The sequence below is a fragment of the Anabrus simplex genome, chromosome 5, assembly GCF_040414725.1.
Source record: "Anabrus simplex isolate iqAnaSimp1 chromosome 5, ASM4041472v1, whole genome shotgun sequence".
NCBI lineage: Eukaryota > Metazoa > Arthropoda > Insecta > Orthoptera > Tettigoniidae > Anabrus > Anabrus simplex.
In genome coordinates, this window is record NC_090269.1 from 19,842,504 (window position 1) to 19,866,575 (window position 24,072).

General features: G+C 37.5%; 1 protein-coding gene across 1 annotated transcript in view; it reads right to left on the reverse strand.

Moving 5' to 3' along the window:
- LOC136874332 (cell adhesion molecule Dscam2) overlaps window positions 1–24,072 on the reverse strand; it is a 1,095,748-nt gene that overhangs the window by 155,696 nt on the left and 915,980 nt on the right. The window contains exons 14-18 of the mRNA XM_068227756.1: window positions 23,633–23,781; window positions 18,735–18,866; window positions 16,443–16,469; window positions 13,503–13,800; window positions 8,906–9,084 (exon numbers count right to left, since the gene is read on the reverse strand). Coding sequence (XP_068083857.1) covers window positions 8,906–9,084; window positions 13,503–13,800; window positions 16,443–16,469; window positions 18,735–18,866; window positions 23,633–23,781 — 785 coding nt within the window. The remainder of the gene's footprint in view (window positions 1–8,905; window positions 9,085–13,502; window positions 13,801–16,442; window positions 16,470–18,734; window positions 18,867–23,632; window positions 23,782–24,072) is intronic.

The window sequence follows — 24,072 nt, forward strand, 5'->3', positions numbered from 1 at the left end:
TAGGTTGTTGTAACTGAATGATGTTCATTTAATTTTGGATTGGCAGTATTTCCTTTTTATTTCCACCAGTTTTGAATTTAGCCAATCCCTAATTTCTGTAATTAATTTTCCACCTATCACTGGCTTCTTCTTCAATTCTGAGTGTAACTTTGAAATTAACCAATAAACTTGAGAGGGTGCGGCTAGTTTAATCTTGAATGGTCTCGAACCTTCCCTGAGGGTTTATAAACTGCAGATTTTCACATTTCTTGGCCAATTGATTGTCATCTTATTGAGTGTGTGTGTCAAAGCAGGAGGCGAGCGGCCTCTTTCATCGGTCAGCAGTACATCTACAAGGTAATGGCCACATAACATCTTTTTCCTTGCTAACTCCGCAGTTTAACCCGAGGGAAAGGTCCGAATCATTAACTATGTAACATACTTGTTCTAGAAATGTAACTTTCTGCTGGCTAATGTAAAAATTTCATAAAATCTTTAACTATAAATCAGGGATAGAGAGTGATGTACCCTCTCGAATTCCCCTTCATCTTGGTTTGAGGTACCCACGTTTCTGCTATGTATTAAAGTTATTTCCATCCGTGCAACCTCAGTAGTTTGGGATTAGCCCCTATTTCATCGGCTTAGTGCCCTAGGTGTAATTATTTTTTTGGGGAGCTCAGTCTTCCCCTCCAGTCAGATTGTACTCGGGCCGCTTATTTAACCTGTTCTTTTTCACGAAGGCCCTGTAGGTTGGGTACTAGATACCTCTGTGTAATAATACTGCTATTTGTGCCTTGTAAGGCCAGTGGTTGCCAGATTTTCATGCAATGTTGCCTTGAGAAACTCAGAGCCTGTTAGCTCTTTTGCAAGTTTTGTAAGTGTAAAGTGTGCCTCTGGAAGGCTAGCTATTTGATTTTAGGGAGCAAGTGCTCTTGAATTAGGGGTTATCTGCCCCTCATTAAATAATTCCTCTTCCTTGTAAAATTGTAAAACTAGGGGCTTAATGCCCAAAGTGTTAATGTTCTGAATCTTGGACTTTTTCCAATCTTGTTTAATGATTGCTACTTGTACCTGTAATATTGTCATGGAAAAATTATTAAGTTTTATGCTCTGAAAATATAACCTTCATTTTAAGTTTTAAATTCTATTCTTGATATCGTAGTTAGACCCTTTCACCCCAGCACCTTCTTTCACCTCTTTCTGCTCCACGGGTATCACCTTAATAATAATAATAATAATAATAATAATAATAATAATAATAATAATAATAATAATAATAATAATAATAATAATAATAATAATAATAATAATAATAATAATAATAATAATAATTGTACCGGGTGGTACACCCCTACGCCGCACTTTTAAATCTTGCGCCAATAAAACCTCCTCTACAGGAGAAACACCGAACTTGGAACTTGACTTACTTAAACTTTTCCTCAGAAGATGTCACTACCGTAAGTTTTTTTATGGTGAAGTTTCCTGAACTGTGTGCATTTCAACTTGTTCTGTTTTCCTTCGTCAAGAAGTGTGGACATTCTCTCATAGATGTCTCTGCTAAAAAATATGATCATGCACCCTGGTGCGAAGTTAAGGAACTTTTATGAAGAAATTTTGTATTCATAAGTTTGTCCTTTACTAAATTATGTTCATTCATTTTTGGGTTGGCAATATTGACCTTTTCTTTCTGCCAGTTTTGAATTCAGCCTATCCCTAATTTCTGTAATTAATTTTCAGCCTATCATAGGTTTCTTCTTCGATTTTGTGTGTAACTTTTTCATCTACCAATAAAAGTGAGAGGGTGTGGCTTGATTATTCATGAAAGTTCTCGAACTTTCCCCGACGGTTTATAAACTGCGGATTTTTACGTCTCTTGGCCATTTGATCAACAGCTATCTAAGTGTGTGGATGTGAAGCAGGAGGCAGGTGGTGCCTTTTTCATCAGGCAGCAGGTCTTCAGCAAGGTAATGGCCATTTAACATCTTTATTTCTTGCTAGCTCGGCAGTTTAACCTGCGGGAAAGGTCCGAAACCTTAATATGTAACCAATGTCTCTAAAATGTAAGTTCTGCTGGCTAATGTGAAAATCTCATAAAATCTGTAACTGTAATTTGGGGATAGAGAGTGATTCACCCTCTCAAGCTCCCCTTCATTTTGGTTTGAGGTGACTAAGTTTTGGTAACTGATTTTCTCAATGGTCAAGGAGACACGTCTCCAAATTTCATTTACAGAGTATACAAACACCTCTACGAAAATAGAAAGAGCACATATGCTCTATGAATTTGTCTAGGAGACTGCGTTCCGAACCTTATGCCTTACTGCCTTCTCAAGGCAACTTTCAACATTTACAACCCGAGCATCTTTGCTCATTAAAATTTATACCTTCCAGGCCTCTCGAGGCACAACCTACATTTTACAATTCAAACAGAATTCACTGCCTTAAACACTCAACAGTCTAACCACTTAACATAAATGATTGAATTTTACAGGAGTATCGAATACTCATTCTACCGGGCCTTTGTGGGAAGAAAAAACTCAGGTTAAAGTTACTGGCCCAAAAATCAAAATGATGCACTGCTTGAAACTTATACCTAGACATTTAAAACCCTAGTTGGGCTCACTGCCTGATGTTACAGAGGCTAATCCTATACTACTGAAGTGACTAGTTGGAGAAAATTTAAGTTACAGGCTGAAAACGGTTACAAAATTATAGTCACCTCGAAGTCAAGTTGATAGGGAACTTGAGAGCGTGTCACACTCTCTATTCCTGAATTTAAGCTAAGTGCTTTTCGGCTTGTTTGAAATTTACATTTTAGAAGATTGTAAATTTAAGGTTACATTGTTAAATATAGGAAACCTTCCCATCGAACTAGCTTTCAGAGGCTATGACATAGATATTAAATAGCCATTACCTTAATCTGCAGTAAAGTTCGATGAAGGGTGAGACGCCCCTGCCTCCTCTATTAGCACATACTCAGTAAACTGGATGATCAATAAGACAAGATAGCTCAAAAAAGTGCCAGCTTTTATACCTGAGAGGAAGGTTCTAGAGAACTCTGGGCTAAGGCCCGACACATGCCCAATTTTTATTGGATAATCAAATAGGTAGAAGATGAAAATTATTGGTGGAAAAATTCACATACAAAATTTCCTATTGGTCAATTTTGAAGTTGGCAGAAAGAGATCGAAGAGTTGACAAGTTAAACACACAAAAAGCTAAGAACAATCAACTCAGTGTACTAATCCTCAAAATAAAAAAAATACTTTAGGATTTTAATAGTTCCTCTTCACACTAGAGGGCATAACATAAGTTTTTCTTGGTAGAGACATCTGTAGAGAAGAGTCCAAACTTTTTGCACAAGTTGTTGCAAGTTTATATTGAAGATGACATTCTTCAAGGTGCTTCATTTGAATGAACTGTGTATTTATGTGTATTTATGTTTGATCACTAAATAAAACGATGCATTCGACAAAGGAAAGATGGTATGATTTTCACTTATACTAAAATTAAGTAATATCATCCGAGCGCACCAAATTTCAATAATTTAATGTAAAATAATGCTGTATATGTACAGTATTACTCAAAGGTACCAAATATATAATATTGCAACTAACTCAGAAATATTAATGGTTCCATACACTGTAATATGGCAATGAACAAACTGGTTCACTTCACTTCAGAAACATTATCACTAATTAGTTCTTACCAGTTCATATCAATGTTGCTTAGTCCAGTTAGAATGTTTTCAATCTTTGAGCTCCTGACTTATGAACAATAAAACTGATGTCAAAACATGAAATAATAGATAATATGAAAGTATATTCATTAACATATAATTGTGAATTAAGAATCAGATTGGTAATATTTATACAGTAAAACCTCATTAAAACATTTCTGCAGGGGACAACAAAAGTGAACGTATTAAGCGAGAAAACCTACCACTGAATATATGAATAAAAATGATCCAACAGGGATATGGAAACACTGGATACGATTTTTTCCGACACGAAGGCATTTTACATCATGTGTCTGCGGGTACAGTGAAAACTATATCTACCATTTCTCAAGATGAGTGGAAAGTATTAAATGGTGAGAAAAACATGACAGAACAAATATGAAAACTTTTTCTACTTGGGCTGATAAAATAACAAGTGCACTGAACGGTGTGAAAAACACCAAACAACGTATATGAAAACATATGCACGGGGGTCGATAAAAATACCCAAGTATTATTGCAAATCACACTCTTTCTAAATCAAATGTTAGTAGAAGCCTTTTATTTCAGAGCAGTGGGTTATAAAACATTATTTTCTGGTCACAGTCTTAGACAATGAATTGGAGGTTATACTCAGCCATGTGCTACTCAAGGTTGGAAATCACGTTTGTTTCACAAGGGATGACAAATAACATTTTCAGGGCTAGAAAATATGTGATCGTACTAAGCGGTAATAGCGAAAATTCGTCACGCAATAAGCAGGGTATGTTTATATAGATTTAATATGATGAGAATCAGGACTTTGAATTTACAATGTGCTAAGCGGGAAAAATGTGTTAATGAGGAATGCACTATGGTATATCCTATTTTAGCCTACTTCACAACAGTCAGCAAGCTGTTGACAGGACGGGTTGGTGTCTAAGTTGGGAGTTCCTGGCCTGCTGGGTTGGTCAAGCTCTGACCAGATTTTGCAGCTGTATTCAAGGACATTCATCAGTTAGTGAGGATGTATTTGGTGCTGTCAATATGCTAGAGAAATTTGTAGAGAGTATAGTGTTACAAAGAAAATGGCAAACAAAAATTACGGACTTCTCTTCAATAAGAATTTGTTAGTATCCAAAATGAACATGTTTCCTATGAAGGCATGATAAAGCTGGTCTTAAAACACCAGCTTATAGATGTATATTAAGTATAATGGAACTGGTGGAGCCAAAGGAGTGTGCATGTTAATCTGCTGTTGTTCGGTCATCAGTCCATAGACTGGTTTGATGCAGCGTCCATGCCACCCTATCTTGTGCTAACCTTTTCATTTCTATTTAACTACTACATCCTACATTTGCTCTAATCTGCTTGTTATATTCATACCTTGGTCAACCCCTACTGATTTTACCTCCTACACTTCCCTCAAAAACTAACTGAACAAGACCGGGATGCCTTAAGATGTGCCCTATTATTCTGTCTATTCTGATCAAATTTAGCCAAACTGATCTCCTCTCACCAATTTGATTCAGTATCTCTTCATTCATGATTTGATCTATCCATCTCACCTTCAGCATTCTTCTGAAACACCACATTTCAAAAGCTTCTATTCTCTTTCTTTCTGAGCTAGGTATCATCCATGTTTCACTTCCATACAATGCCATGCTCCAGACGAAAAAAAAAAAAAAAAAAAAAAAAAAAAAAAAAAAAAAATATATATATATATATATTTCTAATTCAATACCAAAGGTCAAAATGAACAAACTTTACTTCCTTGCTTTTGCTAGTCTGTGTTTTATGTTCTCCTTACTTCTGCCATCATTAGTTATTTTACTACCCAAGTAACAACATTCATCTACTTCCTTTAAGACTTCAGTTCCTAATCTAATATTACCTGCATTACCCGTCTTGACTCGACTGCACTCCATTACTTTTGTTTTGGATTTATTCATTTTTATTTTGTACTTCTCACCCAAGACTCCGTCCATACCATTCAGGAATTTCTCTAGATCTTCTGCAGTCTCAAATAAAATAACAATATCATCAGCAAAGCTGAAGGTTTGGATTTCCTCTCCTTGGATTCTGATTCCCTTTCCAAATTCCTGTTTGATTTCATTTACGGCCTGTTCTATATCAACATTGAAAAGGAGGGGGGACAAACTGCAGCCTTGCCTTACTCCTTTCTGGATTGCTGCTTCTTTTTTCAAAGCCCTCGATTCTTATCACTGCAGACTGTTTTTTATACAGATTGTAGATAATTCTTTGTTCTCAGTATCTGATCCCGGTCATCTACAGAATTTCAAATAGCTTGGTCTAATCAACATTATTGAATGCTTTATCTATACCTATAATTGGACCAAGCTATTTACGATTCTGAAGGTGATTGGGATCCAATACCGAGAACGAAGAACTATCTACAATCTGTATAAAAATCACTCTGCAGTGATAAGAATCGAGGGCTTTGAAAAAGAAGCAGCAATCCAGAAAGGAGTGAGGCAAGGCTGCAATTTGTCCCCCCTCCTCTTCAATGTTTACATAGAACATGTAGTAAAGGAAATCAAAGAGGAATTTGGAAAGGGAATCACAATCCAAGGAGAGGAAATCAAAACCTTGAGATTGGCCGATGATATTGTTATTTTATCTGAGACTGCAGAAGATCTCGAGAAGCTGCTGAATGGTATGGACGAAGTCTTGGGTAAGGAGTACAAGATGAAAATAAATAAGTCCAAAACAAAAGTAATGGAGTGCAGTCAAACGAAGGCAGGTGATGCAGGAAATATTATATTAGGAAATTAAGTCTTAAAGGAAGTAGATGAATATTGTTACTTGGGTAGTAAAATGACTAACAATGGCAGAAGTAAGGAGGACATAAAATGCAGGCTAGCACAAGCTAGGAAGAGCTTTCTTAAGAAAAGAAGTTTGCTTACTTTAAATGTTGATATAGGAATTAGAAAGATATTTTTGAAGACTTTTGTGTGGAGCGTGGCATTGTATGGAAGTGAAACATGGACGATAACTAGCTCAGAAAGAAAGAGAATAGAAGCTTTTGAAATGTGGTGTTACAGAAGAATGCTGAAGGTGAGATGGATAGATCGAATCACGAATGAAGAGATACTGAATCGAATTGGTGAGAGGAGATCAAGAAGAAGAGATAGAATGATAGGACACATCTTAAGACACCCAGGACTTGTGCAGTTGGTTTTTGAAGGAAGTGTAGGTGGTAAGAACAGTAGGGATAGACCAAGGTTTGATTATGACAAGCAGATTAGAGCAGATGTAAGATGCAGTAGTTACGTAGAAATGAAAAGGTTAGCACAAGATAGGGTGCCATGGAGCGCTGCATCAAACCAGTCTATGGACTGATGGCTCAAACAACAACATAATATTCAATAACTTGAAATGTTTTCTGCCTCCACATGTACTTCAGGATCAGGGCCGGATTAACGGGGGGGTTAAAGGGGCTGCAGCCCCGGGCCCCGCGTGCCAAGGTGCCCCGGCCCTTGGCCGAACCTAAAATTGTATAGAAAGGCCTGCTGCTCCACCTCAGTGGATGTATATGAATATTTACGCTCGCAAAATATCAAACACGCACTCTTCCTTCCTCCCTCCCTTCCTTCCTTCCTTCCTTCCTTCCTTCCTTCCTTCCTTCCTTCCTTCCTTCTTATCAGCTGTCCGCGTTAGTTTTTCATCACTGCTAAAATCAATTACCGTCCGGGACACGAATCCTCGCTACTTACGCACTGTAATTATTGTAAAGGTTATTGTTGACGAAAATTTAAATCTGGCAGCTTGCGAGAACGGGCAGAGGGGGAAGGGGGAAGAGGTCTAGGAAGTGAACGTGAGGGGAGAGGGGAAGCATGGTGGAATGCGCATGCTATACTATATCTTTGCATCAGGAAGAGAACTTCCACTTCACCTCTGATTATTGAACCATTCGTAAGTTACAACTGTAATGTTCTTGTAAAATGGATAGAAAATATCCTAGTGGTGCCAAAAAATGTAAGTTCTGTATTTATGTCGGTTTGATAGTGATAATGAGACAAATGTAAAATATGTTTTGGCATTATGAAATATTACCATGAAAAATAGAGAGAAATTGTAGTCTATTTCAACAGCTCCCTATTCAATTTAAGTGGAAGTAGTTCTATAATGACTTCAGTATGCTAGCCTTACGTGATGTTACGAAGAAGGGGCCCCACTTTTTTAAATAGCCCAGGGCCCCCAAACACCTTAATCTGGCACTGTTCAGGATATTGAAGTTCAACTGTACTTGGGAAGCCAATTGATGCTGGATGCAGGGCTGGATATGGAGATAAGTAAATGGATTCAACAGGGGAAAGCATTCTACCAGAGTGTGAGAAACCTGGTGCAGAGGAGGGAAGTATCAGGTGATGTATGAGATGTAGTACTACCCAATACTGACATATGCAGCAGAGAACTGGACACTGACAAAAAGACAGAAAAATAAATCCAGGCCAATGAAATGAAATTTTTAAGATGATAGGAAAGACAAGAAAGTACAAGAAATAGGGACATCATGTAGGAAATTGGAATGGAAAATCTTTATGACAGAATGAAGAGGGATAAACTTAAATGGTTTGGACATGAAATGGAAGGAGGGAAGGATGCTGAAGTGCATATTGGAGACCTAGATAGAAGGAGGGAGGGCAAGAGGGAGACCCTGACTAAGTTGGTTCAGAGCGATTAAGATTTAGAAGAAACCTGGATTAGAACACAGTTGAGGAGAATCAATGATGGTTGGATAGAGGAAGATGGAAAGCTGGAAGATGTAAACCAGTAGTTTTAGTGTGATGGTTGCCATGCCTCCTTGCATTACTCTCTGTGCTCCCATGAAGCCGGGAGGTGCATTCCCATTTTGCGGACCACTGATCTAGGCAGTAATATCATGTGCCTGTAAAATAAAATCTTACTATGCTTTTAAATATTGTATTTCTGAGAAAATATTTTTAACACTAAATACAGTACTATAATATCCAATTTTCTTAGATGATATTTGAAACCTAGACAATGTAGCCTTTGAGAGACTCGTGAAAATAAATTTTACAGGCTAATGTAATTCGACTTTTAACCTACTCAATTTAAATGATAAAGGGAAATCTTATTTCTGTAGCTGGCCAATGGCAAATTATCATAATGTATTTTCATCATTTGCAGACACAATGGTACGGATAATGGTAACTCTTGAAGGATGCAGAAGCAAACAGAACTCACCATCCTCCATGGTTTGAGCTGTGACAGGTTCTGAGAGGGGACCAGGTCCAACTTGGTTGAAAGCTTGTGCAACCACTGAATAGCGAGTGTATTTGGAGAGACCACTCAGTAGAAGATCACCTCCTCCCTCTTCTCCATCTCCTACTACTGAACTGAAGTTGTAACTAGCTGTGCCAGAACTGGAAAGATATACATTTTTAGCACATTTAGGACATGTAACATCATTTTACAAATCAGTAGATGAAAATAATACATAGGGTGGTCAAAAATAACTTGAACCGAGTATATAAGCATTAGAAGGTTGGTCATTCTGTAATGATAAATATGATGAAAAAATAATTGATATCTTGTGCTCTTGTTATTTTATCAGCTTCTTACATTAACCAATCAGATCGCTTTGCGGCTAAATTCAAATGGGCTTTGTAAGGTGGTGCTAAATCTGCACATTGCTTAAGACCAGCCTGAGAGTATGAATCAAAGAAGACTTTCATTGCAATGTGAATCCAAGTCCATTGTACACATAACATGTCACATTCTCTTCTTCTGCATGTGACGAATGTGTCCTGAAAAGTTTGTCCGTATCTTATATTTATACCCTTTAATTAGGAACAGTTGAGAAATTCAGGAGAGATTGAAGAGATATTGACATGAACTATAGTAATTTCTGCCCCCAGCACAACAATTTCTGAGCTTCTTAATGCCATTTAACAATATAAAAACAGAATATCGATATCTTCAATGGATTAGAAGTTATTTGAGTGTAGTGTCTAAGGTATATGACTGCATATAAATGATATGAATAAAGAACTGGAATCACAGATAAGACCTTTTGCAGATAATATTGTACTGTATAGAGTAATAAATGAGTTACAGTATTGTGAGTAATTGCAAAAAGACCTTGAGAACATTGTGAAATTGATGGCAGACAATGGTATGATGGTAAACAGGGGTGAGAAGTCAGGTTGTAAGTTTTACCAAGAGAAAAAGTCCTCTCAGTTGTAATTACTGTGTTAGTGAGGTGAAGGTCCCTCATGGGGATTACTGTATGTACCTAGGTGTTACTACAAGGAAAGATTATCACTGGGAAAATCACATTAACAAGCCTGTAAATAAAGTTTACAGATCTCTTCATATGATTATGAGAGTATTTAGGGGTTGTAGTAAGGATGTGAAGGAAAGGGCATATAAGTACTGGTAAGACCCCTGTTAGAACATGGTTCCACCGGGCGAGTTAGCCGTGCAGTTAGGAGACGCAGCTGTGAGCTCGCATCCGGGAGATAGTGGGTTCGAACCCCACTGTCAGCAGCGCTGAAGATGGTTTTCTGTGGTTTCCCATTTTCACACCAGGCAAATACTGGGGCTGTATCTTAATTAAGGCCATGGCCACTTCCTTCCCATTCCTAGGCCTTTCCTATCCCATCGTCACCATAAGACCTATCTGTGTCAATGCAATGTAAAGCAAAAAAAAAAAAAAAAAAAAAAAAAAAAAAAAAAAAAAAAAAAAAAAGTGGTTCCAGTGTATGGGACACTCACCAGAATTACTTGGTTTGAGAACCGGAAAACATCCAAAGGAAAGCAGCTCAATTTGTTCCAGGTGATTTCTGAAAAAAGAGTAGTTTTACGAAAATATTGCAAAGTTTAGGCTGGGAAACTTGGAAAAAAAGGAGACGAGCTGCTCGACTAACCAGTATGTAATACCAATATAAATGGTCCGTTATTGGACATTATAAATTTTCCAGCTAACACATTCCTGGTTGCCAGCGTTTCATCCCAGTGCGCTATGGGAATCAACATCTATATCATAAACAGTATGTTCCGAGCCGTCAGTGAAGAAATGGTGTGGAATGATGTTATTAGGCAAATAAGTTTGAAACAAAGTTTAAAAAATTAAAATTAAAATGAAGTTGGAGTTCAAGAAGACAAATTGGGGCATATATTAATTTACAGAAAGAGGAATTAGGGACTGGAATAATTTACCAAGAGAGATGTTTGATGCATTTCCAACTACTTTCAAATCTTTCAACTAGGTAAACAGTTCACAGGGAGTCTGCCAATTGGGTGACAGCCATAAATGCAAATCAGTAGCGGTTGATTGATTCAAATTTCTGAGCTACATGACTCGTATATCAACTGACTTATTTTAACTGCTTATTTTATTTTATAGTACAACAGTTAACTATCAATACTGATGTAATTGTTGTTGTAAGTATAATCAATAGGATTTGAAATGCCACAGAAGTGACTTGGATGAAGTGTCCAAGAAAGAACAGTCATTATGTTTAAAGAATGTTTAAATATGTTTAAACAATGACTGTAAGATCAGTTTTGATCATTTCCAAGTCTATTAAAAACTATTTCATATATACGGTATATGCTTGGTCCACCTTGTCAATACATTTCCAAGTCGGTGACTTTAGTAATCTTCGACCATACAGTCAATGATAGCAGAGAGTAATGCAATTTTTGCTCAAAATTTGTGTAAATATTTCTCAAAACATAACCATTTTATTTTCATGTTTTTATATTTTCCCCCTTTTATTCCCTCATCTTGGAACTAAATTCATATATTTTTTTTTTAACTGTAGGCTCCAAGAAGAGGAAAATAGCCCAGCTCATTAAAGTTAATTTACTGAATCATGTGTGTTAAAAAATTTGCCAATCTCTTTGTTGATAGGTTCATTAATGTGATGTTACAATGTTTTTCAAATGAGGAGAAAGGAAAATCTAACAATGAATTCATGCAGGAATGCTAAATGAAAAAGTAATGCATCAGTGAAAGATCAAGCCCTTCCACAATAGTGCATTTCATATCCTGAATATACTGTATGTCACATTTCAGTTTAAATAATATCCAGCTAAATAATTATTCTTTTTATGTATCCAGAATTGCTTCAGTCACTTTGCAGTTAATATCCTGATAACACTTTATTTCTAGATATAATTTATTTACCCATTTCAATACACATACTTGCATAGATATTTGGATTTAAAAGTTAATTAAAAGTCATTTATCAGGTCTCACCACTACAAGCACCACTTGCAAATTGTGTCCCATTTTAATGAGGTTAAAGGAGGAAGTGCCCTGTATACATAAGGTGTCAGATGGACATCAGTAGCCAAGAAATTTAAACATGCATACACAAAATACCTGCTCGCTAAAGGCTTTACGTCGCACCGACACAGATAGGTCTTATGGCGACGATGGGATAGGAAAGGCCTAGGAGTTGGAAGGAAGCGGCCGTGGCCTTAATTAAGGTACAGCCCCAGCATTTGCCTGGTGTGAAAACGGGAAACCACGGAAAACCATTTTCAGGGCTGCCGATAGTGGGATTCGAACCTACTATCTCCCGGATGCAAGCTCACAGCCGCGCGCCTCTACACGCACGGCCAACTCGCCCGGTCACAAAATACCTGAAGGAAAGATACAAATACCAAGGCAGCAAAGCATAAGCACTTTTCTACTTCCTCGTCCTCTTTTCTTTTAAATTCTCTTCCCTTCATCTACTTTATCCTTCCCCTGTCCCCCTCCGTAGCATAATGGTTAGTGTTATTAGCTGCCATTCTTGGAGGCCCGGGTTTGATTCCCGGTACTGCCAGAAATTTAAGAATATCAGGAGGGCTGGTATGTGGTTGAAATGGTACATGCAGCTCACCTCCGTTGGGGGTGTACCTGAAAAGACTTGCACCTCTTTGGGATTAGGACACAAGTTTACTTTTTCATTTCATCCTTCCCCCGTACCTTTCTCAACTCAGGTGGAAACTCACAGTACAAGAGTAACTTTTATTTCACATTTAATTCTATTTTGTTTTTGCAAACCTGTATTCCTTTTTTGTAATATTGTGTTTTTATAACTTTTAATGTAAAAATAGTTACTGTTACCTATAGTTCAGAAGTTCTACATAATTGAAGTTTATGATTGGTTATCTTTTAAGATTTGTAATTAGTTATTTATCAATCTAATTCTGTTATTGATTAAGCGTAAGAGAGGAACAGCTGTCGCTAACTTTGCCAGGATACATAAATTATCTATCTACCTATCTATCTATCCATCTATCTATCTGTTATCTTTAATGTGTTTGAAACTCCTATCCACAATGATGGATTGGGGTTTCAGGTCCATCGGCTGGCCAACAAGAAGCCCTGATCTAAACCCCGTATATTTCTTCTTTTGAGGGCATGTAAAATCTAAGGTGTACTACAGAGAAACATTGTAAGAGCTACAGGAACATGTGTGTGAAGATGTTCATAATATCAATCAAAACTAGGAGTACCGGTACTGAGTTAGGTCCAAGATAATTTTCTATGAAGGTCCCAAACATATATTGAACACCTGCTGTAACCACATCCATTGTTTCCCATGAACAATCTGAGAGAGTTTGTTTCTCTCTAAGATATACATTAACACTCAGCTCTCATTACTGGAAGAGAACAAGTTACATATAATTTCATTTTGTTATGGAATACTTCAGTGTACATTTATGTAGTGAATACTGTGAGACTGAATGAATGTTTGGTAATCAAATTGATTTAAAGAATCTCTTTAACCTTATCCTTTACCCTCTTTGACAAGCAATTTAGATATATGCTACAGTTTACCTGGTTTCTCTGTAGCCAATGTTATAGCCTTGAATATCACCATGTTGAAGTTCTTGAAGAGGTGGCACCCATGTGACTAAAAGTTCTGTCGAGGAAACTGGTCGAACTGACAAGTTCAGTGGAGGACCTGCAGGCCTCTGAGGATCTGTTCGAATGGGTAGTTCAGCACTTGGCCCACTGTGGCCTGCAGGACCTTCAGCTACTACACGGAACACGTATCGTGTGGCAGGTTTGAGATCTTCAATTAATGCTGAGTGTTGTAATGGAGGGCCAGACAGCTCCAGCTGTTGCCATGAGCCTGTCTCAAGAGACAAAGTTAAGGAGTTGAACATGAGCAGTGAATACCGGTATGTATAATAACAAACATACAAAAGTTCATGATTTAAACAAGTTGCTTGATTATCAAAAAGTAGTACCAGTAAATATATTTCTGAATGAACCATAATCATGTACTATCTTCCTTATCATAGTGTTCTTTTTCTTACAGGATGCATTACTAAAAATTTGCTTAACTTTATGTTATGAAATAATTTGCACTAAGCGTACAATATTTTAATTCACTTCTACAGCAATATTACCAACTTAGAAAACAATTAGCCTTCAGTACTGGTACATATAAATATAGGAAAACTTCATAATTATTAGCAAGTCTAAAAAAGTGGCAGCTATATTGCAAATCAAGGACTATTCCAATTATTGTTTCTATAATTTTGTACAGATTGAATTCTTGGTGATGTTTTGTCTCATCTTGTCCGGGTAAGAGAGATGGAGCAAGTAGTCTTAAAAAAAGAAATTTTCTTTGTTTAGAAAATTGTCACTGTGAAAGATTGCATTATTCTAATTAATTTCTACAGCAATGTTTCCAACTTAGAAAACAATTAGCCTTCAGTACTTGTACTGTATATGTATAGAAAAGCTTCATAGCTATTAGCAAGTGTAAGAAAATGGCAGCTGTATTGTAAATCAAGGATTATAAAAATTAATGATTAAGCAAACAAAGGCACAGTTTACCGATCTACATGTTGAGACTGATAGCGAGGAAGTTGTCTGTGGATTGAAGATTACGTGGCTCTTACACTGAATTATTATTGGTTAGTCCAAGTTCAAGGAGGTTTCCACCTTCATTTTGTCACTCCAATCTGCTGATCACTGAAATTTCTTTAGCTGCAAAGTGTGGCAGATAATTTAAAAACTGGAAGAACAATAATATTTTTCAATATGATAATTTATTTCATATAATATGATGAAATTTAGTCTATATTTGAAATCTTTTTTAAAGAATGTAGGAAAGGCATTGAATTTATGAAAGGTAGAACACCGGTTAGAAACAATAACTGTAGACCTAAGAAAACTATGCTACTCAATGTCCAATGTACAGAGTGGTCGGAAACAACGTGAACTGTGTATATCAGTGTTACAGGGTTGGTCATGTTGATAAATAATTTGAAAGAAATAATTCATTATCTTGCACCATTTTCATTTTATCAGCTGCTGAAGTTAACCATTCAGATCACTTCATGGGTGAATTCAAATGGCCTTTGTGAGACAGTGTTGCTAAATCATGACTGAAGACCTGCATGAGAGCACCAGTCAAAGAATAAAACTGCACCAGGGGAGGAGTTTGAATACAGACCTCTGAGATGACAGCATCATACTAAAGTAAGTACGCTATGGTGACACTGGCTGAAACCAATGGTGTATTTGTGTTTTATGCCACTTTCTCGGCAAAGCTCTCAAGCTGTTCTTAAGTCAGGTACAGATTTAACAGCAATGATGCACAAAGCCCATTTGAATTTGCTTGTGAAGTGATCTGAGTGAGTAACTTCAGCACCTGATAAAATGACAACGGTGTGAGATATCGAATGATTTCTTTCAAATTATTTATCAGCATGACCAAACCTCTAATGCTCCTTTATCCAGTTCACATTGTTTCTGACCATTCTGTATTGCAAATGTATAACACCATGCAAAATTATTAATAGGCGACTTCAACGCTCAACTAGGCAGAGAAAGAAAATACCGTGACATCATAGGAAAATGGCCAGCACACAAGAAAACAAATAAAAATGAAGAGAGACTAGTTGATCTGTGTAGAAACCATAATTTAGTCTCAAAATCTACATGTTTTAAGAGGAAACCTCAAAAACTCAAAACATGGAAACACCCTGACTACACTAAAGGAGAATGGCAACTGGATCACATCTGCATGGACAAATACCACCACAAAGAGATCAATAACATCAAAGTCCTCTGAGGAATAGACACAGGTTCAGATCACTACGTAGTTAAAATTAAAATTAAACTCACTCCCCAGAGGAGACAGCAAAAGCAAGCCCTTAAAACTAAAAGAAAAATAGATCCTACCCAGCTAATCAACAACAAAAACTACCAGAAAGCAACTGAAAAAATAAAAATCACAGATAAACTTGAAGACTTAGTACACAACCTTAAACAAATTGCAGAAGACCTGGCTCCAATTAAACCATGTACAAAACACCAATGGTGGAACAGTGGAAAAAAGACATCAGGCATGGGTATTACATCAGTCCCAAAAAACAAAACTATCCTTACCCAGCTAATCAACAACAAAAACTACCAGAAAGCAACTGAAAAAATAAAAATCACAGATAAACTTGAAGACTTAGTACACAACCTTAAACAAATTGCAGAAGACCTGGCTCCAATTAAACCATGTACAAAACACCAATGGTGGAACAGTGGAGAAAAGACATCAGGCATGGGTATTACATCAGTCCCAAAAAACAGAAATATCCTATCAAAATCTAGTAAAAGAAACTACCCAAGTCTTAAGAAGAATAAAAAGACAACATCATAAGGACACACTGCAGTTAACTGAAGAACAGTTCAATAAAACTCAATCAAGGGACTACTACAAAACCTTCTGAAAGCAGCTCCAAAAATATGAACCCCTGACCCTACTGATGAAGGATGAAAATGGTAAGCTGGCTCAGAACAATAAAAACAATGCAGAAATTCTGGCTAAATATTTCAACAAGCTTTTAAATTGTGAGGAACCTACAGAACTCCTTCATTTGGACACCAATACCCCAATAAAACCACCACCAGAGAACGTCAATCCCCCCACAGTAAAGGAAGTCTACCAAGCTCTGAATAAATTAAAAAACTACAAAACGCCAGGAGAAGATCAGATCTTTGCGGAAATCTGGAAATATGCAGGAACATCAGCAAAAGTTGCCCTCTATCAACAACTTGTCTCTATCTGGATTAAAGAAGAACTACCAGAACTCTGGACAACAGCCCTCATTCACCCAATGCACAAAAATAAGGAGACAAAACTGACCCTAATAACTACAGGGGAATCTCGCTGCTGGACATAACATGCAAAATATTTTCAATAATCATCCTTAATAGGATAAGTTTACAACTTGAGAAAGAACTAGGGGAATATCAAGAAGGTTTCAGACGCTGGAGGAGCTGTCCTGATCAGATCATGAGTCTTAAGTTGATAATGGACTATAACAGGAGAAGAAATAGAGATATGGTGATAACATTTCTAGATTTCAAGAAAGCTTATGATTGCATCCATGGAGAATCTATGTTCAAATTTTTAAGACACCTTGGACTACACCCCAAATTAATAAACATGATAAAATTGACTCTCACTAACACCAAATCAAAAGTGAAGTTTAGGGGCAAAACATCAGAGACATTTGAGATTAAAACTGGACTACGGCAGGGAGATGGGCTCTCACCACTGTTCTTTAATTGTGCTCTAGAAATGGTAATGAGGGAATGGTTTAGGAAATGTCCCCCCAAAATAAAGATTGGCTGAAAAATCAAAACAAATTGCCTGGGTTTTGCTGATGATTTAGCATTACTAGCAGTGGACATAAATGAAGCAAAAACCCAGATATCAGAACTTCAAAACATTGCAAATAAAATTGGCCTCAAAATATCATTTGAAAAAACAGAAATTATGCTCCAAAAACCAACACAACTAAAAGAAGTTACCATAAATGGTAATAAAATCAAAATAACTTCTGAAACAACTAGTACAACAAAATCTCATCTCAAAAAATACCACAACAGCATGTAAATGGATCAGAGAAGTAAGAGAGGATCTGAAGGAAATAGTCCTTACAACTGAAGACACCACAAATAAGATAAAATTGAATACAAAACTCAAGAATACAAATCTCCGCTTTACCCTTATACAAAACAAACCAACAACACGCATATTTTCAACTGAGGAAAGGGCACGAAGATCGGAGTGTCTGAAGAAGTACTGGGAGGCCTGCAAAGCCCGAACAATCCCTTCAAAGAGACCTGAACGACGGGCAGACTAAAGTGATCCTATGTGGTCATAAAAGAAGAATAATAATAATAAGAAAATAATAAATAAATAAATAAATAAATAAATAAATAAATAAATAAATAAATAAATAAACAAACCATCAACAAAAAAAGGTTCAGAAAGTTTAAGCTGGCAAACAAAACCCCTTATATAGGCAGTCTCCTTGTAAGTTTATATGAAGCCCTAGCTTACTTGGCTGTTCAGGAATCTTTAGCAGTTTTTTGGCTGAGTTGTTGGAATGTACAAATTCCCTAACTTACTAGATTTCTAACATTATTTTTTGAAAACCAATAACCTGTTTTCCAGACATTGACTGGGTCAGGGATGGAATGAATGAAGCCCCCATCTTGCGGTGAGGATAGGAATTGTACCGGCTGCTGAAGCTGTCACACTCCTCTGGGGCAATGATTAATGGCTGACAGATGAAATGAAATGATATTGGAGAGTACTGGTGGAATGAAAGATGAGAAGGAAAACTGGAGTACCCGGAGAAAAATCTGTCCTGCTTCCGCTTTGTCCAGCACAAATCTCACATGGAGGGACCAGGATTTGAACCACAGAACCCAGCGGTGAAAGGCTGACGCGCTGCCGCCTGAGCCATGGAGGCTTACTAGATTTCTAACATATGATGCTCTTTCTGTCTCAGTTTAATGTATTTGGTTTTTGCAAGCAAGGATGCTGTTTCACTTTTTCATTGTCCAGCTCCTTTCTAACTCATCTGAGGTTAACAATTACAGTAATGCTATAAATCTCTGATACAATATCACTTTCTTGTCAATATTTTCCTGGTCTGTTTTAAAGGAATATCGTGCAATATATTATATGCTAATGGATTAAAAACTCAGCAATTCTCAGATCATTTGAATTAATTTAGATATGAAAAAATTTCTACTCACCATCACCTTCTTTATATTGCACTAAGTACTTAGTAACTTCACTGGAGTCTGATGTCTGATGTTGCCACTTGATGCTCACGGAACGACTACTAATCATGACAGATTCAAGATTTGTTGGACTACGAGGTGGTTCTAGAAAAAATACAGTAAATTCTCTTGTAATTCTTAACATATTAATATTCAATGACTGTAAATTACAATTTTTTTTTGAAGTTCATTAGTTCATTATTTCCAGAACCTTGAAAAAGTGTTCTGAAAAATATTTCATTCATGACCACAAATGTGCATGTTTGTACATCTTGATCCACTGTATGTTAGAATGCCTTAAATTTCAGATATTGTCAACAAGTTTCTGCAGAACAAATGTAAGATTGTTTGGAAAATATATTTTCTTTATCACTTCTGTGGAAAATGTATTACATAATCTATGAAAACTGGAAAGAAAGTGGAGGCAACATTTTAATATACAACAGCTCTTTTATTCTGATTTCAGAATACTTTTACATTTCTGTAATATAATACCTCTGTTAGACACCTGGAAGACACCAGATATCAGCAGCAATATGTTATTTCTTCTCTTCTCTTTCTTTCTTTCTTTCTTTCTTAATCTGTTTACCCCTCCAGGGTTGGATTTTCCCTCGGACTTAGTGAGGGATCCCACCTCTACCGCCTCAAGGGCAGTGTCCTGGGGTGCGAGACTTTTGGGTCAGGGGCGATACAACCGGGAAGAGGACCAGTACATTGCCCAGGTGGCCTCACCTGCTATGCTGAACCAGGGACCTTGTGGAGGGATGGGAAGATTGGAAGGGACAGACAAGGAAGAGAGAAGGAAGCAGGTGTGGCCTTAAGTTAGGTACATTTGCCTGGAGGAGAAGTGGGAAACTGCGGAAAATCACTTCCAGGATGGCTGAGGTGGGAATCGAACCCACCTCTACTTGGTTGATCTCCCAAGGCTGAGTGGACCTCGTTCCAGCCCTTGTACCACTTTTCAAATTTCGTGGCAGAGCCGGGAATTGAACCCGGACCTCCGGGGAAGGCAGCTAATCACGCTAACTACAACACAGCAGAGGTGGACAATATGTTATTTCATGTCCTCAAATGAGTGCCTTGTAGACAAAGATGTAGGCTTAGACTTGTCTTGTATTATGACTTGTATGATGAACCGAAGAGGTGTATCTTTTTTTTTGGACATGAATGTCTTATGGCTGGGGGGGGGGGGGGGGGGGTCATCCAAAAATTTGTATAATAGGATAAAATGTGTGATGGAAGTGACGTCACATTAGTTGTTACCGTAGGCCTTGGTCGCCAAAGATGCTGTGGCTACAAGTTAAGTTCCTTTGACGTAGAGTTGCAGTTGTTTGTTGTTTATCAGGTGTAGATGATTGTCTTGTATAATAAAATATTTGAAATTATACAGTTAGATCAGGTGTGACCTTGAGAGGTCTTTATAAAAATAACCTCTGTACCCATCTCTGTGAAATAATACAAATAAATCATTTATTATCGACAGCTGAATTTCAATTACTGAAAGACATACAGTATGCATGATCATTAGCTTTTTGCAAAGGGAAAAGTTTTCATTTTTCTGGACACCCGTTAGATAATGCAGTACCTATTTACATGGAACTTTGTAATATCCAATCAAGTTATGTAACACATTTGGCATTGGAGTGTGAGAAGTTTCTACCTCTGTGGCTAACACTTTCATTGTCATTGAAAACCGACCGACCGACCGACCGACCGACCGACCGACCGACCGACCGACCGACCGACCGACCGACCGACCGACCGACCGACCGACCGACCGACCGACCGATTCTTTCCTTAAATGATTTCAAAGAACATTTCCCTTGATAAATTATTCCAGTTCTTAATTCCTCTTCCTATAAATAACAAACTTTGCACGTGTACATTTTCTCAGCTGCATGGGAAATCATGGATATATTTTTGGGCTTAAAACACAAGAGAATGAGTACAAATTCTTCGGTTCTTCCACTTTTATGACATGCAGGGGGCACTTTGACTCCACCCAGAGGGGAGATAAAGAGTTCTGATAAATCAAAAGAAAAATTAGTGTATCTACAAAACAATGGTAAGGCACATGAACTGTGAGAAAATGAAATACATTGTAAGTATAATTATTATTTCAATTAGCCAGCCCTGTGGTGTAGAGGTAGCATGCCTGTCTCTTATTCCAAGGCCTTTGGATAGTATTCCGGCCAATTTAAGGATTTTAATTCTAAGGGGGTATACAAGATTTTCTCAAGGTCTTAGTTACCGTACAGTGAGAAGTTTACACTAATAGATGAACACTGGTTGCCATGGTTACAATGGTGCCTGGAAACTGATGCTAATTCCAGATGGACCCTTAACCCAAAAGCACATACATGTGTTTCTTTTCTTTTTGCTAGTGGCCTTGCGTCGCACCAACACAGATAGGTCTTATGGCGACGATGGGATAGGAAGGGCCTAGGAGTTGGAAGGAAGCAGCCATGGCCTTAATTAAGGCACAGCCGCAGCATTTGCCTGGTGTGAAAATGGGAAACCACGGAAAACCATCTTCAGAGCTGCCGACAGTGGGATTCGAACCCATATCTCCTGGATGCAAGCTTACAGACACACGCCTCTAACCGCATGGTCAACTCACCCGGTCATATACATGTTAATATTTGTCATAATTTGTCCTCTTGAATTCCAGCTTTATCTCATCATAGCATAAAATGAGTGAAATCTCAGATAGTGTAAGTAAATTTATACAGTCCAACCTCAGGAAGTATGTAGATAACAGCACTCTCTCTGTCCATCCTCCAATCAAATCTCTGAAAAACATTATATCAATGTACCATAAGATCATGTTGGGTAAAATCGATCCTCGTCACTCGGTTTTAAATTTCTCGTATTTCCATGCAACATAAATTTCCCGGGAAAGCCCTCATTGATGCATTGGTGATATGTGCTTACGGACAAACATTGCTGGAACAACAAAAGCCCCAGTGCACCATTCACAAGGTAACAGAAGCGTTATTATTAGTGGAATTATAATTCCACTTGAATTACTGATGTAAGAAAAGAAATGTAATATGCGCTGTTGAAGAGTGTGATTTAGCAGTTACTCTTAAACTTAGCATGTAAGCAGGACTATTATTAAGATATTACAAAATAATTAATGTCGGCCCCGTGGTATAGGGGTAGCGTGCCTGCTACCCAGAGGCCCCGGGTTTGATTCCCAGCCAGGTCAGGAATTTTTACCTGGATCTGAGAGCTGGTTCTAGGTCCACTCAGCCTATGTGATTAGATTTGAGGAGCTATCTGATGGTGAGATAGGGGCCCCAGTCTAGGAAGCCAAGAATAACGGCCGAGAGGATTCGTCGTGCTGAACACACAACACCTCGTAATCTGCAGGCCTTCGGGCTGAGCAGTGGTCGCTTGGTAGGCCAAGGCCCTTCAAGGGCTGTAGTACAATGGGGTGGGGGTGGGGGATAAAATAAATATTTGGAAGTAAGATTTCTTGAGAAATACAGTAGAAGAGTGAAAATGTAAAGATTTCATTTGGTAGGGTGAAAACGATCATGGTATGACATTATAAGAAAAAAAGATGGAAAGAAGGGATATAATCCAGTATACCTGGAAAATACAGTCCTAGTATGTAAAGGCTGGAAGATTCAGCATTCGGGTGGCCTCCATGAAATATGCTGAGCCATACACAATGCTAAATGACACCTTAAGTATGCACGTTCAGTCCTCAGCTTGAAAGCTGGTCAGATCCTCAACAACTCCACCATTATCTGTCATAAATGGCCTAGGTATCACTGAAGAGGAGTACTAGGAAAATGAGGAGTGAGGTACATTCCCTTTGCTTTCCTCTCACTGAGCCAGGAGTTGCCATTATATATCAGTCTGCAAGCCCACTGAAATGCATGCACCAACTGACCCTATGAGTGACATTTTTACACCATTCATAGTAGAGACTGGCTGCATAAGGAATGGCATTACTAGCATTGCTCATACCTCAGTCACTTTCATATTATCAAAACCAAGGATAAGACTGAGACAGATCAGAGAGTAACAAAGTTGCTCTAGCCTATACCAGAAGACATAGTGCAGTATAAACACTAGGTCTTGCCAGCAAATAAATTCAACATCAGAAGGCAATCAGTTTTTTATATTGGAGAAGAGCTGCAACTTGTGCAGTGTTCGTGATCAAATTGTCAAAGAGTTGAAAGGGATACATATTCGGCATAGCTGTTTGCTGTTTTCAAGTCCCAAAAGATAGTGAGCATTTCTTTAAAATTATGTGTTTTATTAGATTATATTAGTTCGTTAGTTGTAATTTCAGTTACTTAGTAATGTCATTTTAGATGTCTAAATCTGTATCAGATTTGTAAGCAATGTCATGTTGAATAAAAGAGAGAAAATATTTTTCTCTTAGAAAATATGTACAAAAAAGAAAAACTCAAACTGTAATTGGTGCAAAGAGAATTATTAGGATTGACATAACTACTGATTAGTCTCCATATTGCCCTAATCTTTATTGAGAATTGGCACCCAAGGGGCTACAGTCTGATATGGCAAGGTATCATTGTCATAGACTCATACACCATTCTTTGGTTTTCCTCTCATTCAGTACTCCAACTATGCAAGATATTTGCATTTTAAAAACATCCCTTTACAGCAAGTAAATTACCACCTCTGCAAAGAAGCTTGAAATTTGCCTGCCTGTGCAAGAACACTGGCTGTTTTGAACTGTTATGCCTTCATCCTCAATGTGCTGGAAACTACATATGCAGTGTGGCAGCTTAATACTTTCTTTCCAGTCCTTGAATGACTTGTGTTATTTACTTGTATTTCATAATTCTCTTCAAACAAACAAAATCACTTCATATTTTATTTGCACTAACCTTGTACAAGTAACTGCACCAATTGCTGATCACGACCATACAGATTACTTGCTTGACAGAAATATGCTCCACTATCTGCTGCCTCTGCACCAGCTATTTGAAGTTCGGCAGATACACCATCTGGAGTTGAATCCTGCTTTACAGATACTCTGAAATACATTGGAAATGCATATAAAGAATACTCATGTATTGTAGAACGGTAATGTATCTCTGTTAAATATACTAGATTTTCAAATGATTTAAGCTAGAATTTTCATTTTTGTTAAGGTAGACAATTTTTGTGTTGTTATTAAGTTTGGTTTAGTGTTATTTGGAAGTTCATTAAGTTCATAAGTTTACGAGTACTTAGTTGGTATTGGCACAGGATCATATAAAATTTTATTTTCTCCTCCTCATCTTGCTGCTTACAGTGAAAACAATATAAAATATAATTATATATT